Below are 26,456 nucleotides of genomic sequence, written 5' to 3'. Positions count from 1 at the left end.
GTAGTAGCCCCCTTTTGGGGAATTCAGTAATGGCTGTATTAAATCTCAGACATGTTCTCTCTCTCTCTTCTCCCACTGAGTCCTAGTGTCTGGAATGGTCACTTGGGACCAATGCAAAGAGCACAGGCGCTAATTCCCCTGGAGCTAAGGGAATACTTACTACAAGGTGCTCACAGATGTCCCCAACATCTAGCGTCTGGAAGATTCTTGCCCATCCTCCGATGGGATTCCTGGCTTGGCCTGGGTTACTGGAGTTGCTCTTTCCCTGAAACCTCCCCCTCCCTTGTGACTGTAGTAAGGAGGGTGGGATTTGCCGGTGGTTCAGACTGCCCCGCCCCACCCACCCCGCCAACACTGCTAATGGTCAGGCCAGGTCTGGAATAGTTCATATCTCAAGGGTCCTGCCCAGTCCTTGGAGTCCATAAGCACCCTGTTCACCAAAATTTGGGGCTTCTCCTTGTTCCCAGGGGTTCTGTCCTTTGAGGAGACAGAGTCACCCTAAGGAAGACTGGCTGTGCTCTGATTGCTCAAGGGTTGACTGTCCAGCCTTCTGTTTGAGAGCTGGCCTGGAGAATCTGGCCCAAATTCTTGCTGACCGCTCCAGGTCCTGGGAAGCAGGTCTGACCTCTGGGCGGAGATCGCAAATCATCAGGAGAGAACAGCTCTGACACTGTGACAGCTGGAAGCATCGTGCGGTTTCCTCTCCCCTTCCTGTGGCCTAAGGCAGCATTAGTGTGACCTCAGAGGCTGCTATCTAGATAGGGCAAGCGTTCTCTCATGACTGAGGGTCCAGCAGCTCTCCTGCCTAGACTCTGGGATGCTGGGGTTGGAATCATGGCACACTTGAAAGATGGTGATGTTTTTGTTGTTGTTGTTTTTAATTTCCTCACCCAGCTTCTCCTGTTCTTCTATTCTTTTTGCCCAGTACATACCAGTCCTCTGTACACAGCAGGTGCTCACTGTGTGTTCTGAAGGTGGTTCCCTGCAGATTTCTGGTAAACTGCCCAGCTCAGCCTTGTCCATCAGCTGCTGGTCTGTGCAGGGGTGAGACCCAGTGAAATGGTCTGTGTGTTTTTCAGCCAGAGGCCCTAAGTAGCCGCTGGGCTGGGGGGGGTGCCTTTTCTGGACACTTCCAGGTGACGTCTTCACCCCCACCCTGCCTCCCCCCAACACACATTGTGGTCACTGTCCCAGACCAGCATCAACTTCCTACTCACAGGCCCCGTGCTCTCCACTCATCATCAGCTCTGGTTTCTAGCAGGGACCAAAGGTATGAAGGACCCTGAATGAGAAATAGACTCAGCTGCCATGTGACTATTCTAGAAATCTGCTCCGTAGTGTCTCAGGAACAGGCCTTTGAAGAGCCGCCTGGGGCTTGGTGCACTTGCCATGAAATGATCATATGACCTCTCCCCTGGATCAGCCAAACTTTCTTAGTCTCTTGGTTCTCTAGTCCTTTATGCAAAACCCAAGCTTCTTTACTTGGTGCCTCAGGCCTCCCCTCGGTGCTCCCCTTCTCATTCCTTCCTGGAACCATCCAAAGGCTTCCAGGAGCCGCTGCCACAGCCTGTGCCCTCCCAGCCGTTCCCTGGACACCCACTCCTCTGGCTGGCCCATGAGGCCCCGCCCCCGGAAGGAAGGTTCCACCAGATGGAATTGGAGGCCAGTAGGCCTTCCCGAACTCTCAGGGCCCTCACCAAGACTTCGTTATTCAGTAGAGGCTATCTGTACAAGTTCATTCACAAAAACCACAGCTTTCTTTCACCAACTATGGTGCCGCCCTCGTGGGCTAGGAGGGGTGTGTGTGAGGGGACAAGGGAAATGCCAGACAGAGCAGGGTAGTGCAGGTTTCCATTCCCCATCTTTGATTATCAGATAGTTTTGTGTGTTTTTTTCTTTTTCTTTTTTTTTTTAGTTTTATTTATTTAAGTAATCTCTCTGCACCCCATGTGGGGCTCAAACTCACATCCCCAAGATCAAAAGTCACATGTTCCTTTGACCGAGCCAGCCAGGCGCCCCTGATTTCCAGATAGAATTTTAAGTGATCCGGGGCGCCTGGGTGGCTCAGTGGGTTAAAGCCTCTGCCTTCGGCTCAGGTCATGATCCCAGGGTACTGGGATCGAGCCCCGCGTCGGGCCCCACGTCAGGCTCTCTGCTCAGCAGGGAGCCTGCTTCCTCCTCTCTCTCTGCTTGCCTCTCTGCCTACCTGTGATCTCTGTCTGTCAAATAAATAAATAAAATCTTTAAAAAAATTTAAAAAAAGAATTTTAAGTGATCCAGCAAACAGGGAGTTCCAGGTTCTCGAAGGCCCAAGAGTGTGTCCGTGACCACTGGGTTCCTCTTGATTCGCTGGCTGGCAGGCCTTCGAGGTTCCACCATTGTCTGATTCCTTCCCAGTCTGGATGAAGTAAGAGTGGCCTCAGTTATCACAGTGTTCATTCCAAAAGCAAACTCAGGGTCTGTCAGGAGGTGAATGGTCCCATCTCCATTCTGCTCCTCGGATGTGGATAATGGCGGAGGCCTCAGCCAGCCTCTGGAGAGTGTACCGGCGAGAGCAGAAAGAGGGAGGCATTCATACCCTGGAATGTCTGACAAAGGGTGGCTGTCATTTTAAGAAGGAAACTGGAAAATAACGTGTTGGTTAGGCCGTGGAAAAATTGGAACACTTATCCTTTGCTGGCGGGAATGTAAAATGGCGCAGCCACTTGGGAAACAGACTGGCAGTTCCCCCAAAAGTTAGATATTAGAGTTACCAAATAAGCCAGCAGTTCTACTCCTGGGTATATCCTCAAGGGAAATAAAAATATATATCTACATGAATTTTTATTTGTAGAGCCCAAGAAGTGGATACAGCTCAAATGTCCATCAGCTGTTGAGTGGGTAAACAGAATGAGGTGTATCCATCCGTGTTCCTGAGCCAGAACAGGAAAGAGTACAAACAAATAGTCCACCCTACATACCAAAGCCTTAAAAACCTGATACTCAGTGAAAGGATCGATTCACAGAAGACCACATATTTTAGGATTCCATTTATATGAAATATCCAGAAGAAGGAAATCCATAGCTAGAAAATCTTATAAGTGGTTACTCAGGGCTGAGGGGTGGGGAGGGGGTGTGGGATTGCCTTTGGGGTGATGAAAAAGTTTGGGAATGAGATGGTTGTGGGGGCCACCCAATGTTAGGAATATACACCACTGAAACACTACTGAATTATCTACTTGTTTGATCGATTGATTTCTGAGGAAGAGAAAGAGTATGTGAGTGGCAGGGGGAGTCAGGGAGAGATTGGGAGAGAATCAGGCAGACTCGGTGCTGAGCCACGAGCCCGACATGGGGCTCGATCTCATGACCCCAGAGATCAGGACCTGAGCTGAAATCAAGCGTTGGACACTTAACTGACTGAGCCACCCACGCACCCCTGAATACTTTAAAATGACAAGTTTCATAGTTGATGAATTATGTTGCAATTTGGGGGGGAGGGAGAATATCTGATGACAGTTTTGTGGTCTTTCCAAAAAGGATATTTTAGTCAGGAAATAGGGTCAGCAGAGGGCAGAGGAAGTACTGTAAGGCCCTCTAAAAGCCAAGCTCACAAAGACGTAAAATGAACACCAGTTCACAGCATTCCGATCCTTAGGCCAGCGGCCCTGGAGTAACGCCAGCTACCAGAACTGATGTACTATGTAAATTCAACCCCCCCCCACCAGTCTCTTTATCTGAAGCACTTATTACAATGACAATGTAAGTTTCCCAAGTGAAAGCCTGTTCTGTTGCCTGTTGTCACAGCCTTTCTGTAAAAGAATGCATGCATGCAGAAAAAGAAAACCAACAAAAAATCTCCTTTTCCCAAATGATGGGCCCCTAAAGAGCTTGGGCCTCCAGGGGGAAAAAAAGCACCTCCGGGTGAGGGTTGGGTATGCAGCTGGCATCGAGGGGGCTGCCGAAAGCCGGGGTGTAGCCTGCCAGGGTCACTGGCTCAGGATTCAGCCAGCCGCCGGAGCTGCCACCCTTCCCCCCTTCCCTGCCCCGCCCCCACCCTGGTCAGTGAAGCCCGTAGAATACACACGTAGGCTGAAGTTCCTTCGGGAAATTCCCTGGATGTTTCAACAAGATTTCCAATAAGCAGCCAGCAGCAAGGAGGTGGAGGTTGTGTCCCTGGTGGGTGCCGGGGGTATAGACCATCTATAGTGTTGCTTCAGACCCTGTGTGCACACTCCCAACTCCCTCGGTCCTCCTCATAGTAGCACCTTTTAACGTGAACAACCGCATGGAAAGGACATCTACCATGATTAGGGCTGCTGGTCCTTATGTCCCTTGCATCGGGCCAGAGCAGTTCCGAGAGCTCTGTGTGTATTAATCCGTTTGACCGCATAACAGTTCTATATGTAATAGGTGCTGTCACCATCCTAATTTGACAAATAAGGAAACTGACACAGATTAGGTAACTTGCATAAGGCCACAGAGTTTCAACGAAGCAAAACTGGGATTGGAGCCGGTACCGTCTGGACGCAGAATGTGGGCTCTTAGCGTGACTGCCTTGTGAGCATGAAACCGACCAGTATTGTCATTGGGGCGGGGGTGGGGGGTGTCTCATCTCCAAATCAGCTTTATTTTGCTTCGTTCCTCACAAAGTGGATCGGGTCACGGTAAAAGTCATGGCCTCTTGAGAGTCTGGCGGGTGAGGGGATAGCTTTGCTCCAGGTGAGCACAGTACCCCAGAAATCTGCCTGCTACCCTGTTACCCTACCAACACTGAGAGGGAGCAGGCAGGGGCCCCCGTGTGCAATCGTGTGCTCACACACACACACATTGTTGAGGAGGTGAGAGAATCCCCCACTCCCTGAGCTCCAGATGTAGGGTGTTTTCGTCACAGCCTGTCATCTGGACCCTGAGCAGAGTGGCGACATCCAGCCTCCTCTCAGCTGTAGAGGGGGCTCTGGTGGCCCTGGCATCCGGGCTCTGACGGTGTCCTTCTTCCACGTTTTCTCCTTCTCCATCCTTCACTAGACCTTAAAGGTTAAGGGAGTGGACCGTACTCCCTACCTGGGAGATGTCGCGGTCGTGGTGCATCCTGGGAAGAAGGAGATGGGAACGCCCCTCGCAGACACTCCCACCCGGCCTGTTACCCGACACGGGGGCATGAGAGACCTTCATGAGTCCAGCTTCAGCCTCTCTGGTAAGAACAGGGGCCACTCTGCCAGGGACCTCTGTCTCTCCCCCAGTGGGGTAGCGGGAGCAGAGGCCCACCCAGGCATGGGCTCCTGGCAGCTTCTCTCCATCTTCTCCCCCCGCCCCTTGTCTAGAGATGAGCGCCGTGTCCCACAGTACAGACACACCGACATTAGGAGGGGTGGGAAGGGTCTCCCGGTCCCTGGGCACCAGCCACCCCAAGAGGCCATAGCTGATCAGGTGCTCTCCCCATGGCTTCTAAGTCCAGATGGTTTTTTTTTTTTTTCCCCTTGAAACCTCTTGAGGGCCGTGCACCCCCACTGCACTCTCTCCATCCCTGTTCCCCAAGAGCCTCTGAAAGAGGTGTTTCCCTTCCCTTTCCTCCCTCACCTCAGCCCCATGTTTGCCCCCTTTTCTGCCAGCAGTTTTAATATACGTAATACCACGTATGATATATTGGGTGTGTCTGTGCTCTGGGACTTTGTTTATCCCAGGAGCTCTGCGGTAGTGAAAGGTGGGGGTCGTTGCCACCAAAACAGTAGCGCGCCCCCACCGGGGAACGAGTGAGGCTATGATGTGGCCTGGTCCTGCAGGCAGCTCTGATGGATGCTAGGAGCCCCGCTCGAAGGTGGGAGGACTCTCCTCAAACACACCGAGCGGCCTTCAGAACCCGACCAGGTGGAGGCCTGGCATCACTCCGTGAGGGCCGCACTGGGACCTGAACAGTGAAAGGAGCAAGATCCAGAACTTTCCACACAGGGCGTGGCATTTATCGGCACCTACAGGCTCTCCTAATCCGAGGGGCCGAGGGGTACTGAGGGGGAGGGGCTGCCCGCTGAGCTTCCCCTGTGCCCCCCATGTGCTGGGGGCAGCTCAGGTCAAAGGACATATGCTTCCTGTTCTGAGGGCCTTGTAGTCTGGGGGAGGGGGGGTCCTCTCCATCCTCAGAGCCAGTCGTGTTGCCCACCCTGAGGGCCATGGCTGCTTGCACCAGTGACAAGACGTGTGCTGGGAGTCCGCACCACATCTGCGGTGTAGAGTGCCGTCCCGGGAGCCGTCGGTTCCCACCGCTGCCTGGGCACGGCCCTTCCCACAGCAGCCAGCCCCACCGGAAGCCTCAGGGCGCCCAGAGCTGTGGGCCCGCTGGCCAGTGGCTTCTGCTCCCAGCACATCTCAGGCACCACCCCTCTCAGATTCAGCAAACAGCAGGCGTCCTCTCACTTTCCTTCCTCCCAACCTTGTCTGTTCTGGATGGGCGGGACTGAAGAATGTCCCACTCCCTCCCCGAGACACCAAGCCTCTTTTTCTAAGTCTTGGGATTTCAAGATGCTGGGCCTTTGGGGTATGGTTCTTTGATTTTCCAGAACAATGGAATGCCCAGCCTTCTCCCCGTCTTACTCAGTGAGGCATGTCTGCAAAGGTCCACATGCTGATGGGCTGATTCGTGGTCTGTGGTATGTGTGTACCACGAGAGCCCACATGCTCAGGCTAGAGCATAGTAGGGCAGTTCAGCACAGAGGCCCTGAAGCAGGAAGCCCCGGGTTGAAATCCAGGCTCTACCGCTGACACACACTGCAACCCTGGGCCAGCCACTCTTTGACTTCCCTGAGCCTCGATTTCCTCATCTGGAAAATGGGATAGAGCTGTGAGGGTTCGGTTAGATCACACCCACAGAGGGCTTACCAGCTCCCCCCGCTAGATGGTGGCTGTGCCTTTACAGCCCAGACGAGAGCCCCCCAAAAGCTCACCCTCTGTGTCCTTCCCCGCAGGTTCTCAAATCGATGACCATGTTCCAAAGCGAGCTTCTGCTCGGATCCTCGCTCCCCCTGGAGGCAGGTCAAGCGGCATTTGGTAAAGGCACTGACCAGCCCCCCACGTGAGGACGCACCGCTGCCACCAGCCCGCACACCCTCTGGCCACGGCTGCAGGGGGCGGGAGAGGCTGGGCTGGGCGTTGCACCACCTGAGGGGGGCCACGGGACCCGGGGGGGGGGGGGCCCTCCCCATGTCTGACACGTGATTCACTGTGCTTCGAGCCAACCCCTAACAGGCACTTTGAGATGTGTTCCTCCCGCTGCAGTCCTTTCCTGCCTTGGCCCCGGCAGGCTTTTGGGGGCCCAGCAAACCCACACTATGCACAGAGCCCGATGCATAGAGCCCGGCCCAGCCCCTCCTCTCACACCCGCCTCCACCTGCTGGCCTTGGGAAAGCCCAGCCTTGAGTGCCCCGCCCCCTGGCCCACCCGCCAGCTGTCCGGAGCACTTTAGCAGATGTGTGGTGGAGGAAGAGACCCCCTCCCCCTAAGGAGGCCCTGAGGTCACTTCTCCCAAGTCAGACAGGTGTTGGCTTCCCAGCCATGCCCAGGGTGTCCTGTTTCTCCTGACTCTGCGCTGGCCCCTGTGTGGGTGTGGCAGGGACACCGCACCCTTGGCCAGCTTCTTCCTCCTCCCACCCCAGCCTCGGGTGCGGGGGGCGCACGGGCCCCAAGGGGCTCGCTGGGCGGGGCACAGGGCTGGTGCCAGGCGCGTGTACATGATTTTGTTTTGCACGTTTGGTTTGCGCAGTGGTTTGGTTTGACTTGTTTGTGCACCCTGTGAACAATAACGGTGCTTCGTGTCACTAGCATAGCATAGAAACAGGAGTAGATGTGGACCTAAGAGACGCTGCACTCGACGCCGACCAGACAGCCTAGGGCACAGACCAGGAGTGGGGTGGGGTGCTGGACTCACGGGCCCTTCTTCTCCCCCGCCTGGAATCTTCCGGGCTGCCGCGGTCCTGTCCCAGGCTCTCCTCCTGTCCCCTCCTCTCCTGGGGTAGTTTCCTACATTCTGAGGCGGCGCCTGGTACGCCAGGCCTGGGGATCTCCGGGAGCAAGAGTCAGCCTTCCCATCTCTGGCTCCGGCCTCTCCCAGCATTCACACCCCCAAACACCCTGTTTCCCGTAAACTCCCCCCGCCTGACCGAGGCCCAGCCGCTCCTCCCGTGTGATTGGCAAGAGGCCTCATGCCTGCTAAGAGAGGGAGAGCGGGACTCCGGAGTGAGCGGGCTAGATGCCAGGGAAGGAGGCCAGGCCGAAAACCCACATTGCTGCACGGGTGCTGTGGCCTCCTGGGGTCCGCACCTCCCTGTCCCCTGCTCGTGGCCTCCATCTCCTCCCACAACTGGTTGGGCTCTCCCTGCCTCGGAAGCGAGGGGAGGTTTCCAAGGAAACGCTAGAGGCGGGGTGATCTCCATCCACCCCGAGTGAGCCGGGGGCATCCCAGCCACCCGCCCTTCTTAAGCCTCGCCCTCCGGTCAGGGAGGTGATTTCATGTTGCACATTCGCTTTGCGCACCCTGGGCTTGCGCTGGAGCCTCACGCTAGTGGTCTACCCTGCCCATGTCTTCACTGCTTCACATGCTTTCAAAGCACTTCCGTATCTGAGTTCTCCAGTGCCCCGCACGACTGCAGAACACGTGTTGTTCTCCCCACTTCACAGACGAGGCCCAGAAAGTTCAGGCCTTCTGACCCCACGAGTGTCCATGCCGACCCTTAAGAGCTTGGCTGTCTACCCCCGCTGTGGAAAGGAAGAGTTGGGTGGCGTCTCTTGTAGATCCCACCTGGGAATGGAACCATCCAGAAGACTTAACTCCCTTGGTAGGCATTCTGTTTTGCAGAATTCTGTTTTGCACAGGTAGATCGACCTTTCTTATAAACCCGATAACACGTGTTCAGTCGGACCCAGAACCTGTTAAATGTTGGGGGCTTGCCGCGGGGCTTGAGCTGCCGCCACATCCTCCCTTCTTGCTCGTCTTTCTCACTGAGGAGCTGAAAGGAGACGGTACTCCGGGGAGCCGAGGCAGCAAAGGCACTCGTGGGGCGGGGGGCAACCACAGGGACAGTAGGTAGGGATCTGGGCCTCGGAAGCCGTGACACTGACCCCTCGGTACAGTGTACATCATCATCTTCATCCCAGCCCTTTGCTGGGTCATGGGCCTTGGGCAGATGCCAAAGAGCCGAGCAGTGGTGGCAGCCAGCGGGCACAGCATCCTTGCTTGGGCTAAGAAAGCTTTACCTTCTCTGAGTGCCTCCGCCCGAGTGATGCATGGTCCATGGGATGGCTCTGGGAGACCGCATCTTGGAGCGGTCCCCCAGAAGCCTTCCAGTTCATCTTCCACACACCCCCCCCCCGCCACATACACACACACACATATACCCCCCGATCCTTCCACAGACCCCGCCCTTGCCCAGGAGCTTCTAGATGAAAATCAGAAGGAGGTTCAAGGGACCAAAGGAACGGTCAGCCCCCTCCCCTCCGCAGGCCCACTCCTTGCCCCCATGCAGAGCTCCAGCGAGCTCCATCCGCGGCCCCACTGCTCCTGGTTGAAATACCAAGGGTCTTCGGTTGCACTGAATGCAGCTCTCAAACTGGTCTTGTACTTGCTGAATAAATACTGTTGTTCTTGCCTTAGCTGCTCTCTAGGTTTGTGGGATTAAGTTACCAGACAATTGTGCTCCCGTGTGTGCGTGTGTGTGCGTGTGTGTAGTGCTAGGAGTCCACAGTAGGTCTCTGTCAAGCCAATGCCGTGAGGAGGGCTTTTCCAGTACTCACCCAGAAACCACAGAAGCACGCGAAAACCCAAACCCCTCCAGCTGCCCGGGCGGCAGGCACGGCCTGGGGTCGGGTCGGGGCCTCCAGCACCCAAGTGACTTCTCACTCTGTAAATGTCATGGTGCTACGACCGTGTCAACCCCAAGACGACACATGGTCCTGTGCTTTGGCCACCTGTTTGAGGCAAAGACAAAACAGCCCGACACATTGTGTTCTGGTGCAGGTTTGTATTAAACTGTAGCTACTTCTCACTTGGTCTCGGTTGTGTTTCTTCAAAGAAGAGGGAGTCTGGCAGGGGACCCTCCTCCCCCGTCCCAGGGGCGAGGCTTCGGTTGCTAAGAAAACTCCGCTGTAGTTCTTCACTCGTGCTGGGTGGCAGGTAGCCTCTCGCGGGGAGGTCAGAGCGGAGTCTGCAGAGAAAAACAGCTGAGAGGTGGGAGCCTCTGTGCCCAGCACTCAGGGCTTTGTCCTCCTCCTGGTGGGAGCAAAACCAAGGCTTTTAGGGTCAGATAACCAGGACAAGGTTGCTGAGTTAACAGAAACAGGGGTAACTGGGGGAAAGCATTACTTACAAAAGGTGAGGGGAAAGGGGCTTTCCCCACTTACCCTTTGTTCTCTGTTCTTGGCTACCATTTTGGAAACCCATAGACCCCTCTTCACACAATGGAACTCTTGGCCGATGGAGCTGTGGCCTCACAAGATCGCAGGATGGAGGGCTGTCGCAAGGCCAGTGTGTCTTTGCAGGACCTTCAGGCTGCTCTCTGGTTCTCCAGAACCACTACCGGCCCCCCCGTTTTGGATTGGTCTACTGGACCCTCCAACCCCTTCCACTTGCACCAGGACTGCCTTCTCTCTAGATCTCAGCCCGACATTGGAAGGGATTACTGGGTCAAACTCTCCCACACCAAAGAGTGAAATTGTTGTTTCCAAGTACTACAGGGTCACTTGTACTTATTTCTTAGCCCCTAAAGATCAAAGCCCTGATGAGGGAATTTTAGGCAAATGTATAAAATTGTTGGCGGCAAGGGAATTTTCCCAGCTTTCACCAAATAAACAAGCCTGCAAATAAGGCCATGACTGAAAGTAACACCTGGGGTGCTGCATTTGGGGCAAAGCACTTGGTTTTCATGAAATGAGCTGTATGTGCTAGTTCCAGGGCAGGGTGGGGGGCCAGGGGCTCTCTGAGCCAGACGGAAACACTACTACCTGGCTTGCGAAGGATGCCGAGTTCCTGGGATGGCACTGGGCCAAAGTGTCTGTTACCCTGATTTCCCATAACGTGAGAACACACCAGAATTTGATCAACTGCCAAAAATCTACGGCTTCAAGCCTTTGGATGAGAAATAACGTGGCCATATGTTTGCCAGGCCATGTGTACCGTATGGGGTGGTTGATAGAGAAAAAAAATAAAAGCTACCCAGAAAGACACAACAGGCCTTTGTGTGTATGTAGTTGTGAGAAAATAAAAGACCACAGACTTTAAAATAAGGCAACCTATTAAGACCATTTATAGGACTATGCAGCCAGCCACTAGGCAAATTTCACTTTCAAGTCTCTTTACTCAGAACTACAGGAAGAATTTTTTTTTTTTTTTTTTTTTTTTTTTTTAAGATTTAGAAAGAGAGGGAAAGAGAGAGTCAAGCGCAAGCAGGGGAGGGGCAGAGGGAAAGGGAGAAGCAAACTCACTGCTGAGCAGGGAGCCTGATGTGGGGCTTCATCCTGGACCCCAGGATCATGACCTGAGCCAAAGGCAACCATTTAAGGGCCTGAGCCACCCAGGTGCCCCCAGGAGGACGTTTTTGCAAAAGTATAACCTAACACTAAGAGTTGTCTTGCAGTTGGTGGAGACAGGAGAATCTCATGACACCCCAGGTATAAAGAACAAAGCTCATGATACACAGGGAGGGAAGACGTTATATTACTAGATTAATAAAAGATGATTTGATAGTGTTGCTGATAACATGTTTGAAAGGGGTTTAGTCCTTCCCCACTAAAACATGAAAGGATCTAACATTCTGTTGAGACTTGATAACCGTCTTAACAATGAAAGCCCATTTCTTCATTTCCTCCCCTGGATTATTTATGAACCACACATTTATACCTGCAGGGATCTTGTCCTGGTTGTCCCAGGACAGTTCTGGGTTAAGTCTATTGCTTCAGAATAATTATGAATCATGCCCCCCGCCTTTCACATATGTCATGCTTTGGGCAGTAAATCGTACGGCCACCTCATATAGGCCTGTGTATTTGCCTGGCCATTCATATGCTTGTCCCGGAGGTAAAAAGTTTCCCACTGCTAAAGGATGAGGGGCAGGGCATCATGGGAGGTGGGGAAAATGGGTTCTTCCGCAGCGAGTGGGGACAAGGGTATCTTGCGACAAGCCCTGAGTCTTCACAGCTCTGGGAGGTTTCAGGAGGTCTCAGTGGCTGTGGATACATCTCAGTGGTGAAGGTCAGGGACACTTCCCTAAACTCTTTAGCTTATAAATTTTCTGTTCCATTAAAAATGGCCAGACTATCAACTTTTACCATTTTTTAAAAAATTTTATTTATTTATATGACAGAGACAGACAGCGAGAGAGGGAACACAGCAGGGGGAGTGGGAGAGGGGGAAGCAGACTTCCCACTGAGCAGGGAGCCCAACATGGCACTCCATCCCGGGACCCCGTGATCATGACCTGAGCTGAAGGTAGATTCTTAATGACTGAACCACCCAGGCACCCCTACCATTTATTTTAAAAGAGACTTTGATCCTATTGATCCCCTTAATTGAACACTTTACAACATTTCTAACTACCTTTGAAATTCTACTTCCTTTTAAGAATCTAAGTGCTAGGGGTGCCTGGGTGGCTCAGTGAGTTAAAGCCTCTGCCTTCAGCTCAGGTCATGATCCCAGGGTCCTGGGATGGAGCCCCACATTGGGCTCCCTGCTCAGCAGGGAGACTGCTTCTCTTCCTCCCTCTCTCTCTTTCTGTCTCTCTGCCTGCCTCTCTGCCTACTTGTGATCTCTGTCTGTCAAATAAATAAATAAAATCTTAAAAAAAAAAAAAAAAGAATCTAAGTGCTAAATGATTATTGCCAATCTAATCAATGAAGCCCATAAATATGTGAGCTTAGAGGTTCATTAGATGTTTCACTGCCAAACATAAACAGATTTCATCTCGCAAAGTCCTAAATCTTAAGGTATACGTTTTAGTTATGAGGTACTCTTAACAGGCCCCCATTTTTTTTTTAACAAGTATGCAAAATACCTAATATGTACAGATTCTCTCAACACAAAATTGTCAATGCTATGGTTTGGGTTCATTAAATCTTCCTTTTCTCAATTGTATCCTTGTGCCAAATCTAAGTTCTCACTGGGCTTTGGCTGGAAGTCCTGGCTCCTAAGAGGATGGGAGGGGGGCCTACTTCCTCGCCCCACTCACGTGGCTCAGATTTCCAAAGTGATGTTCCAGATTTTCACTTTACCTCTCTCCGGTCCATCTACACCAACCACAGAGTTATTAGTGTGAGATTTCCATGTAGGTTCCAGCCAAATGAATTCTGCCTCCTTTCACATTTTTTGGAATACATTAGATCCTTTGTATTTTAAGATTTCCTTACGTTTTAACTTAACAAATTCTAGCCTTGCAGAGCTATCTTTTAAAAATAGACTTCATTTTTTTTAGAACGGTTTTTGATTTGCAGAAAAATTGAAAAGATAGTACAGAGAGTTCCTGCATACCCTCCACGCAGCTTTCCCTACCAACATTTCACATTCACGTGGCACTTTTGTTACAATTAATGAACCAATATTGATGCATTCTCATTCACTAAAACCCATAAATTTCGGGGCATCTGGGTGGTTCAGTTGGCTAGGTATCTTCCATCGACTTCTGTCATGATCCTGGAGTCCTAGTATGGAGCCCCAAGGTGTCTTCCTGCTCAGCAGGGAGTCTGCTTCTCTCTCCCCTTCTGCCCCTCCCCACCCCCAGTGCGCACACTCTCTCTCAAATAAATAAATAAAATCTTTAAAAAAAAAACAACCCATATTTTATTCAGATTTCCTTAGTTTTTATCTATTGTCCGTATTCTGTTTCAAAACCCCATCCAGGACACCACAATACATTCAGCTGTCCCGCCTCTTTGGGCTCCTTTTGGCTGTGACATTTTCTCAGGCTTTCCTTGTTTTTGATGATCTCGATAGTTTTGTGGAGTATTGGTCGAAGTGTTTTGTAGAATGCTCCTCCATTAGAATTGGTCTGCTGTTTTTCTCAAATAAATGGTTAGTCTGGTATTAAGGGTTTTTAGGAGAAAGACCACAGAAATAAATTGCGTTGTTTTTTTACCACATCCTATGGAAGACAGTACTATCAGCATGATTTATTACTATTGGTGTTGACCTCCATCACCAGCATAAAGTTTGGCTTCGCCTTTTAAAGGTACACCATTCCCTTTTAAGACCTCCAAGCTCCTCATTTTATAAAATGCATCTTTCGGGTGTGCCTTGGTGGCTCAGCCAGGTAAGCATCTGACTTTGGCTCAGGTCATGATCCCAGAGCCCTAGGATTGAGTCCCGAATCCAGCTTCCTGCTCAGCAGAGAGCCTGCTTCTCCCTCTGCCTCTCCCCGCCACTCCCCGTGATTGTGCACACACATTCTCTCTGTCACACATAAATAAGTAAATCTTTTTTAAAAATGCAACTTTCTTAAGCAACTAAATACATATGTCGCACTATATTATACTAAATTTTGTAGGCATTTGCTAAATGACTCTCCTAGCTGTGACTTCTTTTTTATTCAGTATCAGTTGCAGTCTTTAATTTGACTCTGGGAGATCCAGAAGACACTGGTGTCTTAGAACGGCACACAATTAGCAAGAAATATTCACCTTAAACACAAGCTCTTGAGGTCTTGAGGTTTTATCTGAACTCTTGACTCCTGTGCCAAAATGTAGACATTTACACACACACAATTGCATGCACGCACACACACACACACACACATTTTTTTTTTAAGATTTTATTTATTTATTTGACAGAGATCACAAGGCAGAGAGGCAGGCAGAGAGAGAGAGAGGAGGAAGCAGGCTCCCTGCTGAGCAGAGAGTCCAATGTAGGGCTCCATCCCAGGACCCTAGGATCATGACCTGAGCTGAAGGCAGAGGCGGAGCCACCCGGGCGCCCCTGGATTCTCTGAGTTTTAGCAAATGAATTGGTAAAAGATGTTTTTCCACTTGTAGCACATTTCAGTCTTAATATCTTTCATTACTATCAAAACTGGGTGTCTCACATCATATTTACAAAAATGCTTTAGCTATTTCATTTTAGAGAAAAAATTCAAATTCATGCTGAAATCAGTTATGCCATATTCAAAATCCCTGATTTCGCATTGTAGATTATCACCTCAAGGGGTGGGGAAGCAAAATTACATTTTTAAAAAATGAACTCATTGAATTTCCCAGCTGAAACATTATACAGTATGTTTTAAACGCCTTTTAAATCTGAGAGGCAGTTAATCCTGAATTCCCAAATTTGAAATCGCACTTTTAAAAAGATTTTATTTATTTATTTAACAGAGAGAGGGAGCACAAGCAGAGGGAGCAGGAGAGGGAGAAGCAGGCTTCCTGCTGAGGGCTCGATGCAGGGCTCGATGCAGGGCTCGATGCAGGGCTCGATGCAGGGCTTGATCCCAGGCATTTAGCAAATGCCTACAAAATCCCAGGACCCTGGGATCATGACCTGAGCTGAAGGCAGACGCTTAACGACTGAGCCACCCAGGCACCCCTTGAAATTGCATTTTAAAACAGCAATAAGAGTTATAAATGATCCTCTTACCAACGAAGGGAGTGGAAATCACTGGGTCAGCTACCAACTTTGCCTTTTCTTCTTTGCCCTATGACCTGTTCTTATGAGGAATTTTTCTTTTTGAGCTTAAGACTATGCTAAAAATTTGGTTTAAAAACATCTTAATTTTCATAGTTTTTAGCTTTACTCAATTACAGGCACGCTGTCCTATTGCTTTTCTGGCTCGAATCATACAAATGCATTGAATATTTTCCTGGAAATGCAAATTCTTCACATTTTTACTATTAGAAGTAAATGATGGTTCTTGAGACCCTGAGATTTCTGAACACAATTTTTCTTTCTGACAACATGTTATGTGAATTACAACCCTCCAAGCCCCTTTGGGAGGAAACAGATTTTCCACCTGTAAATTAAAGATCGCCTCAAAATGGAAAACAATTGCTTGCCTTGATGCATGTTTAAATTTTGTCGGCTACTCAGTGCCTCTTGCTTTACTAAAATTCTTGGTTTTAAACTGTCCTCTAAAGCTTTTCAGTCCCCTTACCTTGAGGGGAGTTGTTTCCTTTTGATCAGTTCCAAAAGACACCAAGTTTCAAGGTAGTGGGGCAGCCCCTTCCAGTGAACTGGACATCCGCTGTTAGTCTTTGATGCCTTTACTGCTGTGGGACCAGAAGTTGCTGGGGAACAACGTCTTCCAGGAGGACCACTGGCCCTTCGAGCCCCGAAGGAAAGGAGATGTCAGTGGCCGGACCCCTAGAGACTCAGCTGTATAATAGCAGAATTTCCAGATCCCCACAGAAAGAGAGTTCTGGAAGCTCTATCAAGAGGGTTTTAGGACAAAGCACCACACATGAGGGTGCTAAAGGCTATTCACTCACTTTTCCAATAGCCAAACTTTTAGAGTTATATTTTTCCCACTGTGGGCTGTTGGACAGTCAGGGCCTGTCCCTTATCTAGGTTGTGAGGGCTTAAGCTTATACCTTGGGAGCACTTTATAGTTTTTACTTGATGTCCATAATATGGTTTTATAATTTCTCCCGGGTAGCTGGATGGAGAGCTATGCAAGGATTTGGCCCTTCTTTGTGAAACTCCCCTTTTCATAGCCATCACACCTTCACCGGGCATCATGATCGCAGGAGCCATCAAGACAAAATGAACTTTGGGGCATCTCTGCTGTTAAACAGATTGGGTAGTTTGGGGTGTATAATGGTTTAACATGATCTGAGCAGGGGCAGGTCTCCCTTCCAAGCTTGGCTGAAGTAACGCATTAAGTCAGCGCAGCTCAGTGGTTGTCAACCAGGGGCGATTTCGTCCCCCAGGAGACATCTGGCCATGTCTGGACACCATTTTGGGTTTGTCAAAACAGGGCAGGTGAGAGATTCCAGTGGGTAGAGGTCAGGGATATTGCTAAATATCCTACAGTGCACAGAACAGGCCCCCACTATAAAGAATTGTCCAACCCAAAATGTCACTAGCACCAAACTTAAGAAACCCTGGTCTAGCCTAAGGGTGAAAAGAGGATATTGAATCGTTTTTTAAAAATCATGTGAGAAAATTTCAAGAAAAGGGAAGAAGTAACTTCGTTTATGATGTTTACCTTGTATGGCAAAGTTTTTTAACTAAAAACACCCCAGGGGGGACGCCTGGGTGGCTCAGTTGGTTGGACGACTGCCTTCGGCTCAGGTCATGATCCCGGAGTCCCGGGATCAAGTCCCACATCAGGCTCCCAGCTCCATAGGGAGTCTGCTTCGCTCTCTGACCTTCTCCTCGCTCATGCTCTCTCTCACTGTCTCTCTCTCAAATAAATAAATAAAATCTTTAAAAAATAAATAAATAAATAGATAAATAAATAAATAAATAAATAAAAACACCCCAGGAGTGGAGCTGAAGCACAGCGGCCCCAGGCAGCAGAAGGAGGTAAGAAAGATGCCTACAGAGTAAGCCATCAATGGGTCTTACCACGTGTACGCCCGGGCCTCATCCGGCAACCCCCTGCGACCACTATCCAGGGCCATGTTGTTTCAGATCCCACCATGACTGATATTAAAATGCTGTAGGAAATAAAAGACAGAATTGAAAATTAGGTTTTGTCATTTACTGAGACTCTGCAGGTGGGAAGGAAGGAGGTTAAGCCCTCACCAGGTGATGGCTTGGTGATGCTCATATCCCAATTCCTTAACAATCAAAAGTACAGGCTTTCTCTGATCCATTGGGAATAAACTAAGACCCTCTCCAGGAATTGCCTTATGGCCAGTAAAGGAAGGCGGCTTCTTAAAACCCAGGAAGGGGAAAGATCTCAGAGGAAAATGAGATGAATCAAGGGGTAAATGAAAAATTCCAAGAATTTTTGGAATTCTTTAGAATTGGAAAAGAATCCAATTCTATGAATCTTCCAGAAAGTATAGACTTATAAAAAGAGACCAGGAAAAAAAAAATCTGGAAAGGCAAGAAGATTAGACAATCAATCAGTCTAACACCAGTTCCGGAAATAGGAGTACAGAAAAATCAAAGAAAGGGAGTTTATCGAAGAAATAATAGAAGAAAATTTCCAGGTTTTCTGAAAGATATGAGTTTCCAGATTGAAGAGACATCATCGTGACACTTCTAAACAATGAAAATAATGCCTGGACAGCTAGCAAGAGAAGGAAATACTAGTTGCATACAACAAATTGGAAACTGAATGTCACATGACTTAACAAGGAAACTATTAAGAGATGGAAGATCATGGCACATGCTTTCCACATTCTGAGGGAAAAATATTTCCATCCTGGACTTCTATACCCAAACAATCTGTCAACCAAGTGTCAATGAAAAGTCACTTTCTGACATGCAAGATTGAAAAGATTGACTTTACTTGTAATCTGTCTTGGGAATGTCCCTGATGGTGTGCATCAATATATTAAACTAGTAACAAAAAATAGAAAAATATGGGATGGAGGAAATAGCATTTCTGCATAGGTAAGAGGGTAAGGAATGGTGGTAGAGGGAAACCTCCAGAAAACGGATGTGCCGCAGCCTAGAGAACAATAGGTCCGGACAGAACCATCCTGAGAAAATCCCGAATAGGAAACAAGAAAAGCCGTTTGCCCCCACATTTGCTCTTTAGTAACTGAGTGCTGTAAAGACTTAGCTGGAAGCCGTTGTCAGAAATGGCAGAATAATCAGAAAGCTTTGCTCTCACTCTTGATAAAAGAAAGGATATGCAATAATTCATGGTGGATTCTCACGGTTTGGAGATTCCCCACATCTAAGTTACAATCTGCGGAGATTTCTACCACATTCCTGATTGACCATCAGGCCCAGTGATAGAGCAGTGCCTTTACCAGGCACACATCACATACCCCAGAAGTTCTATTTGTTCAGTAGTACCTCCTTAGGTAAAACCAAGTTCTGGGGTGCCTGGGTGGCTCAGTGGGTTAAGCATCTGCCTTCAGCTCAGGTCATGATTCTACGGTTCTGGGATCGAGTCCCATGTTAGGATTCCCTGCTCAGTGGGAGCCTGCTTCTCCCTCTCCCACTACCCCTACTTGTATTCCCTCTCTGTCTGTGTGTGTCAAATAAATAAGCAAAATCTTAAAAAAAAAAAAAAAAAAGAAAGAAAGAAATGAGTTTTCTCTCTCTGCTACTTGTACTCCTCTCCCCTAGCTTTTCTCTCTGGGGACACACAGAACAAATAGCCACCTCATTCATATTTGCACATTTTTGTGGGCTTCTTCCCTGTCTCCCCACACATCTTTCCTCTATTCTCAAACATCAGCCTGTGCCAGAATCATCTGGAGGCTTTATTTAAACACAACTTGCCAGGCTTCCCCCCAGAGTTTCTTACTCAGTAGGTTTGGTGTGAGACCTGAGAATGTGCATTTATAACAAGTTTTCAGGTGTGCTGGGGTGCCTGGGTGGCACCCAGCTGGCCCAGTTGTTAAGCGTCTGCCTTCCGCTCAGGTCATGATCCCAGAGTCGTCGGATTGAGCCCCGCATCAGGCTCCCTGCTCAGCGAGGAGTCAACTTTTCCCTCTCCCACTCCCCCTGCTCTTCTTCCCTCTCTCTGTCAAATAAATAAATAAAATCTTCAAAAATATAAAGAAATAAATAAAATAAAATTACAAACTCTTAAAAAAAAGTTTTCAGGTGTGCTGAGAACCATGGCTAAGCCAACAGCTCCCTTTCCTCGACTGTCCTCCCATGGAAGTTTCTCCATGCTGCTTACACTCTTAAAACGTGGCACCAAGCCTCGAAAATGAGGTTATGATTCTTCTCATAACCCAATGACCTGCAGCCTGGGGAGGAGCAAGGAACAGCTGGAAAGGCAGAGGGTGGTGGGAAAGCAAATCTCCAAGCAATGACCTCCTTTGGAGGGCAAGTGCCTTCAGTTCCTAGGCAGCCAGAGTAGCAGCTATAAACTGAAAATGCCAGGAAGGTATATCTTCAACTGGCCCTCTGCATGGCTAGACTGGCCTCCTTCTACCCTGTCTCTTGCCTTGTTTGGCCTTTACCAGCTCCCTAAAATCCTGGGTCCACGGGAATACCCCTGACCACGGTAGTAGTACCCCGAATGGCCTCCAGGTGGCGCGCTAAGTTCATCAGTGGCTGCTTTTTCCTCTTAAAGGCGCCAAGCTGACCAAACCTAGGGGCACAGGTAAGGCCTGAGAGAGGCAGACCCCTGCAGGTTACCATGGCCTCTATCCCAGTCCCCAGAGCAACTGGGGATCAGGTCAGTCTTGAGTGTGAGAGGCCATAGCGGCCCCTCTGCCAGGAGGACCCCTGGGGCCAATCTCAGGGTTTAGGTTAAGGTTGCCAAATTTAGCAAATAAAAATACAGGATGCTCAATTAAATTTGAATTTCAGATAACAAATAGTTTTCGGGTTTTCCTTCATGTGGATGTGTTTCAAGGAGTGTGTGTGGCATACTTATACTAGAAAAAGTATTTGTTGTTTAACTAAAATTCAAATTTAACTAGGCATCTTGCATTTATTCATCTGACAACTCCAGGTTTATCTACCATTTTCCACCTTCCATGTCATGCATGCTTATGGAATACGTGCCAGGCATGTGTTAGATGCCAAAAGGAAGCAAGTATGGCTCTTGCATTTACAGATTAGTTTGGGGAAAATATATATAATTATAGTACAGAAAGTGTAAGAAGCAATGGGGTAATGAAAGAAGTATGGGTTTGGGTGTTGACTTTAGGTTCAAACCACGCTTCTGATGTTCACTAGCTGTGTGATCTGACGCAAGTTCATTAACCTCTCTAGACCTCAGCTGTTATTGTGAAAATGAGAATGATACCAACCTCCGGAGGCAATCAGGGAGGTTCTAGGAAGTTAATCCAATGAATCCCAGCCTTGAATCCCAACCTAATCATGGTGGGCATTTTCCACAAAAAGCAGGATAACATCTTGCCATCGAAGCCACTGGTCTAGAGTTCCTGTTCATTCTGGCTACAACACGTCACTAATGTTTGCAGGAGGTCTGTCTTAAGACCTTTGCAAATTCTACATTTGCATATTGGCTTCTATATGACTTAATAGGTTGTAACTGAGGGGGTGATTAGGTGACCTCGTGACCCTTGTGGAAGTTTGGTTATTACCCATAGTTACCATTTATTTGGGTATTTACTGTGTGTGTCGCACTGCTAGCCACTTTTCGTACATTATCTCATTGAACCATCACAGCAGTAGACAAGAAAAACCAAGGCCCAGCGTCAGGCAGCCAGGGAGATCAGCCCCAGTGCTTATGCAACTCCCCCAGGGTTGAGGGCTTAGTCACTCTCTAGATAAGGACTCAACTGCTTCACGGCATGTGATTAGAATTCATCCCTCAGCAAACTTACATATTGCTTTACACAGTTGTAAATCTCAAAAGCATGTCAAGGGTTTCCTATATGTGGGAATCGGTCCCATTTGAGAGCCTGTTCCACTTCTAGCCAGTTTCAAATGAATCACGAGTATTGTTCGTGACATTTACCAGCATCACAACTCCCTGCCCCCACCTCACCACCTGGCAGAGAAGCCCTGCATGTTCCCCCCGACATCTAGCCCCCCACCAGCCCCAGTTAACCCATTTCCTTAGATTCCCGCCACCACTTGGCTTCCCAGTCACCCTGGAAGAAGGGCAGAAGGGTCAGATTGTTTTTAGCTTGTTTGGCTGTTTTTAGTTTTGTGTTAGTTGCTAAGAACACAAAGGTAAATAAAACACGGTTCTTGGGCGTGAGGACCGTCAGTGGGGCAAGGAGTGAAGAACGTGGTAATATAAGGTGAGAGGCGGGGCCGTGATGAAGAATGTGGCTGGTACCAAGGAGAACAGGTCAGCTCTCTGGGGGAGGTCCCAGTGTCCCAGAGGGGATGATGCTGAAGCTGGTCTGGGAGAATAAGACTTTGCCTAATAAAGAGAAAGGAGGAGCTCCAATCAGGGTGAACCTCATCACACAGGCTTGGCCACAAAGAACAACTCCTTGCTCGGTTTACTGCAAGTCTTGGCTCTATGTGGCTGACGTATACGGCAAGAGATGATGAGGCTGGCAGGCATAAAAGGAGATTCTAATACAGCTTGTCCTGTAGAGGAGAATGAACTTTATCCTTTTATCCTAGCCAGCATTTCTTAAATTGGCCACTGGTGAAGGTGTCTTGAGTTCAAATACTTGGGGGCACCTGGGTGGCTCAGTCAGTTAAGCATCTGCCTTCCGCCCAGGTCATGATCCCAGGGGTGTGGGATGGAACTTGTGCATCTTAGGTCATGAGGCCAGGGTCCTGGGATGGAGCGCAACAGCGCGCCTCCCTGCTCAGTGGGGAGTCTGCTTTCTGCTTTTCCCTCTCCCTCTGCCCTCACCCCCATGTCTTGCACACTCCTGCACACGTGCTCTCTAGCAAACAAATAAATAAAATCTTTTAAAAATAAGATAAGATCATGTGATTCTTGTATTCTCATTCATCATATGTCTATTGGTCTTCACATTTTTAATTTTTTTTTTTTTTTTTTTTTTTTTTTTTACTGAATCTCCAAATAAAAATTAAACTCTAGGAAGATGTAAGCCATTCTATAGTTGCTCCCCTCCATTTCCTCACATGAATTCCCCATGGCCAGAAGTTGCCTCAGCCAGTTTGAGAAGGGCAGCCATGGGGATTTAGGCAGAAGTATGTGGTAAGATTGCTCTTCTAGAAAGAGCCTTCAGCAGTGGTGTTGAGGATGGATCAGAGGTAGGAGAAGTTGGAAGGAGAGACACTAGGGGGGAGACTCTGCAATCACCCAGGCAAGAGATGGTAAAGGTGATGCGGATAAAGAAGGGTCATAGCTGAAAGACATTCAGAAGTGGAATTGATAGTATTGGAAACCTATTCTGGGATAAGGAGTTGGGGAAAAGATGTGGGATAAAATCATCCTTGGGCTTTTCTTAGTGAGGCCATTAACAATAATAGGGAATATCAGAAGGGTGGGTTTGGTAGGGGAAGTGTAAATAAATTTAATTTAAACCCACTGAATTTGAGGTGCCTATGGAACCTAGGGATGGAGAGATCTAGAAGGCAATTAGATTTATAGGTCTGACAGCTGGGAGAACTACCCGGGTTGGAGATACAGCCCCAGAAGTCACAAAAATAAATTAGGCCACTCAGGGAGTATATATAAAGGAAGGAGAGAGAAAAGCGAGATGGGATTCCAGGGAATCACTGCCCAGTGTCTAAGGGCAGATTTAGGGAGCAAGGGAGAATGGAAAAAGGAACATAAAAAAGTCAGGAGGACCCATGGTTCCCTGGGGAATGGCCATTTCCAGGGGTGGGGCAGGAAAGGTACAAGATGAGCCTAGAACATCTTGTGTCAGAAAGCAAGGAAATGTTCAAAGAATGATGAGAACAAATCCAAAGGGCACAAAAGCCAACTTGGAATTTCTTCCACTGGCCAAATCTGTGACAAATTGCACATCAAAACAAATCATCATAGGACACGATTATAACGCATTAGGAGAAAAAGATCCATGTCGATGCTAATGTAAGTAAATGGGAGTGGGTCTGAGCCCTAAACCAGGAACTGGCAACATTTGCCTGGCTGAATTTCAGAATTGCCATGAACTGTAACTGATGTGTTTGCCTTCTGCTTTTCTCCTTTTTGAGATGATAACGCCCATAGAAATAATCCCAGGCCCAGGCCACGAATGTATGCTAGCAGTACATGAGGCACATGTGTGTTTCCTTACTTAGCAAGTCTTCAGATCAAGACGATTGGTACTCAAGGAGCTATGCCCAAGGAACTGGACCTGAGGAGCGATACCCACACAGGGATCTCATTTAGGTGATGGGATCCTGAATGGCAAGCTGGTGCTGTCATGGAATAAGACTTGGGGTCTTGGGGGAGGGGGTGAATATATTCTGCATTGAATGGGATGTGGGTTGTTGTCCTCAAGAGTGTAGGGTGTGGCAGATTTTCTTTTCCAAAGATGACCTCAACAGTCTCTACCACCCATGTGCTCTTACTATAGGACTTGGACATTCTTCTCATTGAGAGGTAGGGTCTGTGCTCCCTCTCCTTGATCTTAAGTAGCCTTTTGTGATTTTTTTCCAAACAAAAGGTTATGTCAGAAGCGATATCTGCGGCCAGATTATAAAAAGCAATGCATCAGTGCTCCTGGGTGGCTCAGTCGGTAAGCGGCTGCCTTCGGCTCGGGTCATGATCCCAGGGTTTTGGGATCGAGCCCTGCATTGGGCTCCCTGCTCCACCGGAAGCCTGCTTCTCTCCCACTCCCTCTGCTGTGATCCCTCTCTCACTGTGTCTTTCTCTATCAAATAAATAAAATCTTTAAAAAAAAAAAAAAGCAATGCATCATTTCACTTATTCACTATTATACTCATCCTTGAAAACTTCAGCTGCCATGTAAGTAGTCCGACGGCCCTGAAGGCACCATGTGGTGAGAAAGCAGGAGGAGAGGAGAGCTGGTTGTCTAGCTGGCCCCCTGCTGTTTAAGCTGCTGCCACCCATCTGATTCGACTCGCAGAGAAACCCTCAGCCAGAATCACCCGGCTGAGCTCTCTTTGAATCCCCATCCCACAGAAATGGAGAGGACGAAATGGTTATTGTTTTAAATCACTAAGTTGCAGTGATTTGCTTTGTAGCAATAGATAACCAGCACATGGCAAAACGTTATCGTGGAGAATCCGGGTGAAGGGTATGCTGGGACTCTTTGTAAAGTGGTCCTCTATCCCATGTGTAGCCAAGGACATAATCTCTTCTCAGGATTACTCAGGGCAGTCTACACCACCCAGGTCTATACCTAGAACCATGGACCTGAGCTGGAACTTCAGAATGGGGAAGCAAAATAAACTGAATCTGAATTTTTTCCCTTGTCTTTATAGCATCCAGACACCCTGTGGAAACAGTTAGGAACAGTTTTCGTTCTCCAACTCTGTGGCTAGGAAAAAGTATAGCCTGGATTTTCACTCTCCTAACCCTTTGTCCTGGGAATTATCCGCTCTAAGGAACTCTCTCCTTTCTGAGAGCTACCTTGGATAGGAGGAGAGGGTCTTGACTCAGCACTCTCTTTTCTTACTCCATTTGTGATGGGCTGCCTTCTCTCTCTCCCCCAAGAAAATGGATTCAGTTGGAGTCCTTTGACACCAATAATCCTGGGATGGAATATCTGGGAGCTAAACAGGGAGACAAGGAAAAGAATGAATTCTTACTTCTGAGTCATTCGAAGAGAATGCAGCATCTCCAGTATGCCGACAAGCCCAGCAGAATCCAGTGATGTTCACCTAGAGGGCTTAGTCCAAGCTGGGTCAGCAGATGATAGAATGGTAAGGTGTGATGAGCTTACACTGATTACAGAGGGTGACAGGAGCCATGGAGGAGGTCAGTATCCAGTGAGGAAATTTACTCTATGGGTGCATTTGGAATAGGGTAGAAGGGAGACTAGCTTTAGGCGAGGGTTCGGGAAATACAGAATTCCAGAGTCTCAGATAATAGATGGCTAGGATTTTGACATTTAGATGGAGAGCTAAGGGAGTGAGAGAGTTATAATAGTAGCAGTAGTATTAAAGATTAAATATGTGTAAAGATCATAGAGAGAATCCTGACTGGGACTCGGAGGCAGCTCAGTCAGAGAAAGTGAGAAAGAATGACAAATTTTTTTCTATTTACCTTTTACCCCTCAAATAATTTTTTTCTATTTACCTCTTTAACCCTCAAACGGTAAAAAGGTGGGGCACTGAAGGATAAGGACAGTAGGTGTGGATAGGGAGAAGAGGGATCTAGAAGAACTGGGGAGATCCATAAAATAGGGAATTTGGGAATATCAGTGAACAACATATCGAGGAGGGAACTAGTTAAGAGAAGGTAGAATCTCAACCAGCTAATGGGCAAGATGAAGAAACAAGAAATGCATTGGATGAGAGACAATAAGCTTGATAAAAACTCGAGTGATATGTGTATAGACGATTTTGTTAGCTCAATTTAAGGGTAAAGGTATAGACCTGGTAGGAGATGAAAAGGTATGTTTAGCACAGGTAGGGAAAAAATGGAATTTGGAGATTAGAGTAATGGGCTGTGATTAAAAACCATAAACCGCGAGGAGATACTCAGCCTTAGCTCTCGTGTTGCTGAAAGAGAAGAAATGTGCTCCAGTTTTTCCTTTGCAGCAGCCCTGAGGCAGACAGGAATCCGTCTTCTGGCTACTACGGAGTCAGGTGTAAATGGTTGTTCCTTCTGCGATTAGTTCGGCAGGGTGGAGGAATTGTTACCCTGTTGCTAAGGAAAAAGGAAGGGGCTGTTCCCAGTTGCCATGGTGACGAGGTAAGAGCGTTCCCTCGGTACCACCGTAAATTTATGAGGCGGTTTCTTCTCCTTGTTGCTATGGCAATGTAAAGGGACTGTTCTCGTTGCCCCCCTCCTCTGTCCCCCCGCCGCCGTCGCTAACACAAGGTGGAGGTT

At 48.5% G+C, this 26,456-nt stretch overlaps 1 protein-coding gene and 1 long non-coding RNA gene across 4 annotated transcripts in view; one reads left to right on the top strand and one right to left on the bottom strand.

Moving 5' to 3' along the window:
• Nucleotides 1-9,613, top strand: part of DPYSL5 (dihydropyrimidinase like 5) — a 92,786-nt gene extending 83,173 nt beyond the window's left edge. For all 3 annotated transcript variants that reach the window (XM_059132376.1, XM_059132378.1, XM_059132377.1), the window contains exons 12-13: nt 5,008-5,176; nt 6,939-9,613. In XM_059132376.1, the coding sequence (XP_058988359.1) occupies nt 5,008-5,176; nt 6,939-7,024 (255 nt within the window). In that variant the 3' untranslated portion in view covers nt 7,025-9,613. The remainder of the gene's footprint in view (nt 1-5,007; nt 5,177-6,938) is intronic.
• A 338-nt stretch (nt 9,614-9,951) lies between these two features.
• Nucleotides 9,952-26,085, bottom strand: LOC131807243 (uncharacterized). Its single transcript, XR_009344332.1, has 3 exons — nt 25,211-26,085; nt 17,504-17,595; nt 9,952-10,234 (listed from the first exon to the last, which is right to left on the bottom strand). It is a non-coding gene; the product is annotated as an uncharacterized LOC131807243 (long non-coding RNA).
• Between the last annotated feature and the right edge of the window lie 371 nt (nt 26,086-26,456).

Source organism: Mustela lutreola, chromosome 9 (assembly GCF_030435805.1).
Source record: "Mustela lutreola isolate mMusLut2 chromosome 9, mMusLut2.pri, whole genome shotgun sequence".
Taxonomy (NCBI): Eukaryota; Metazoa; Chordata; class Mammalia; order Carnivora; family Mustelidae; genus Mustela; species Mustela lutreola.
Note: the sequence above shows the minus strand (reverse complement) of the source record. Positions and strands in the feature narration are given on the sequence as shown.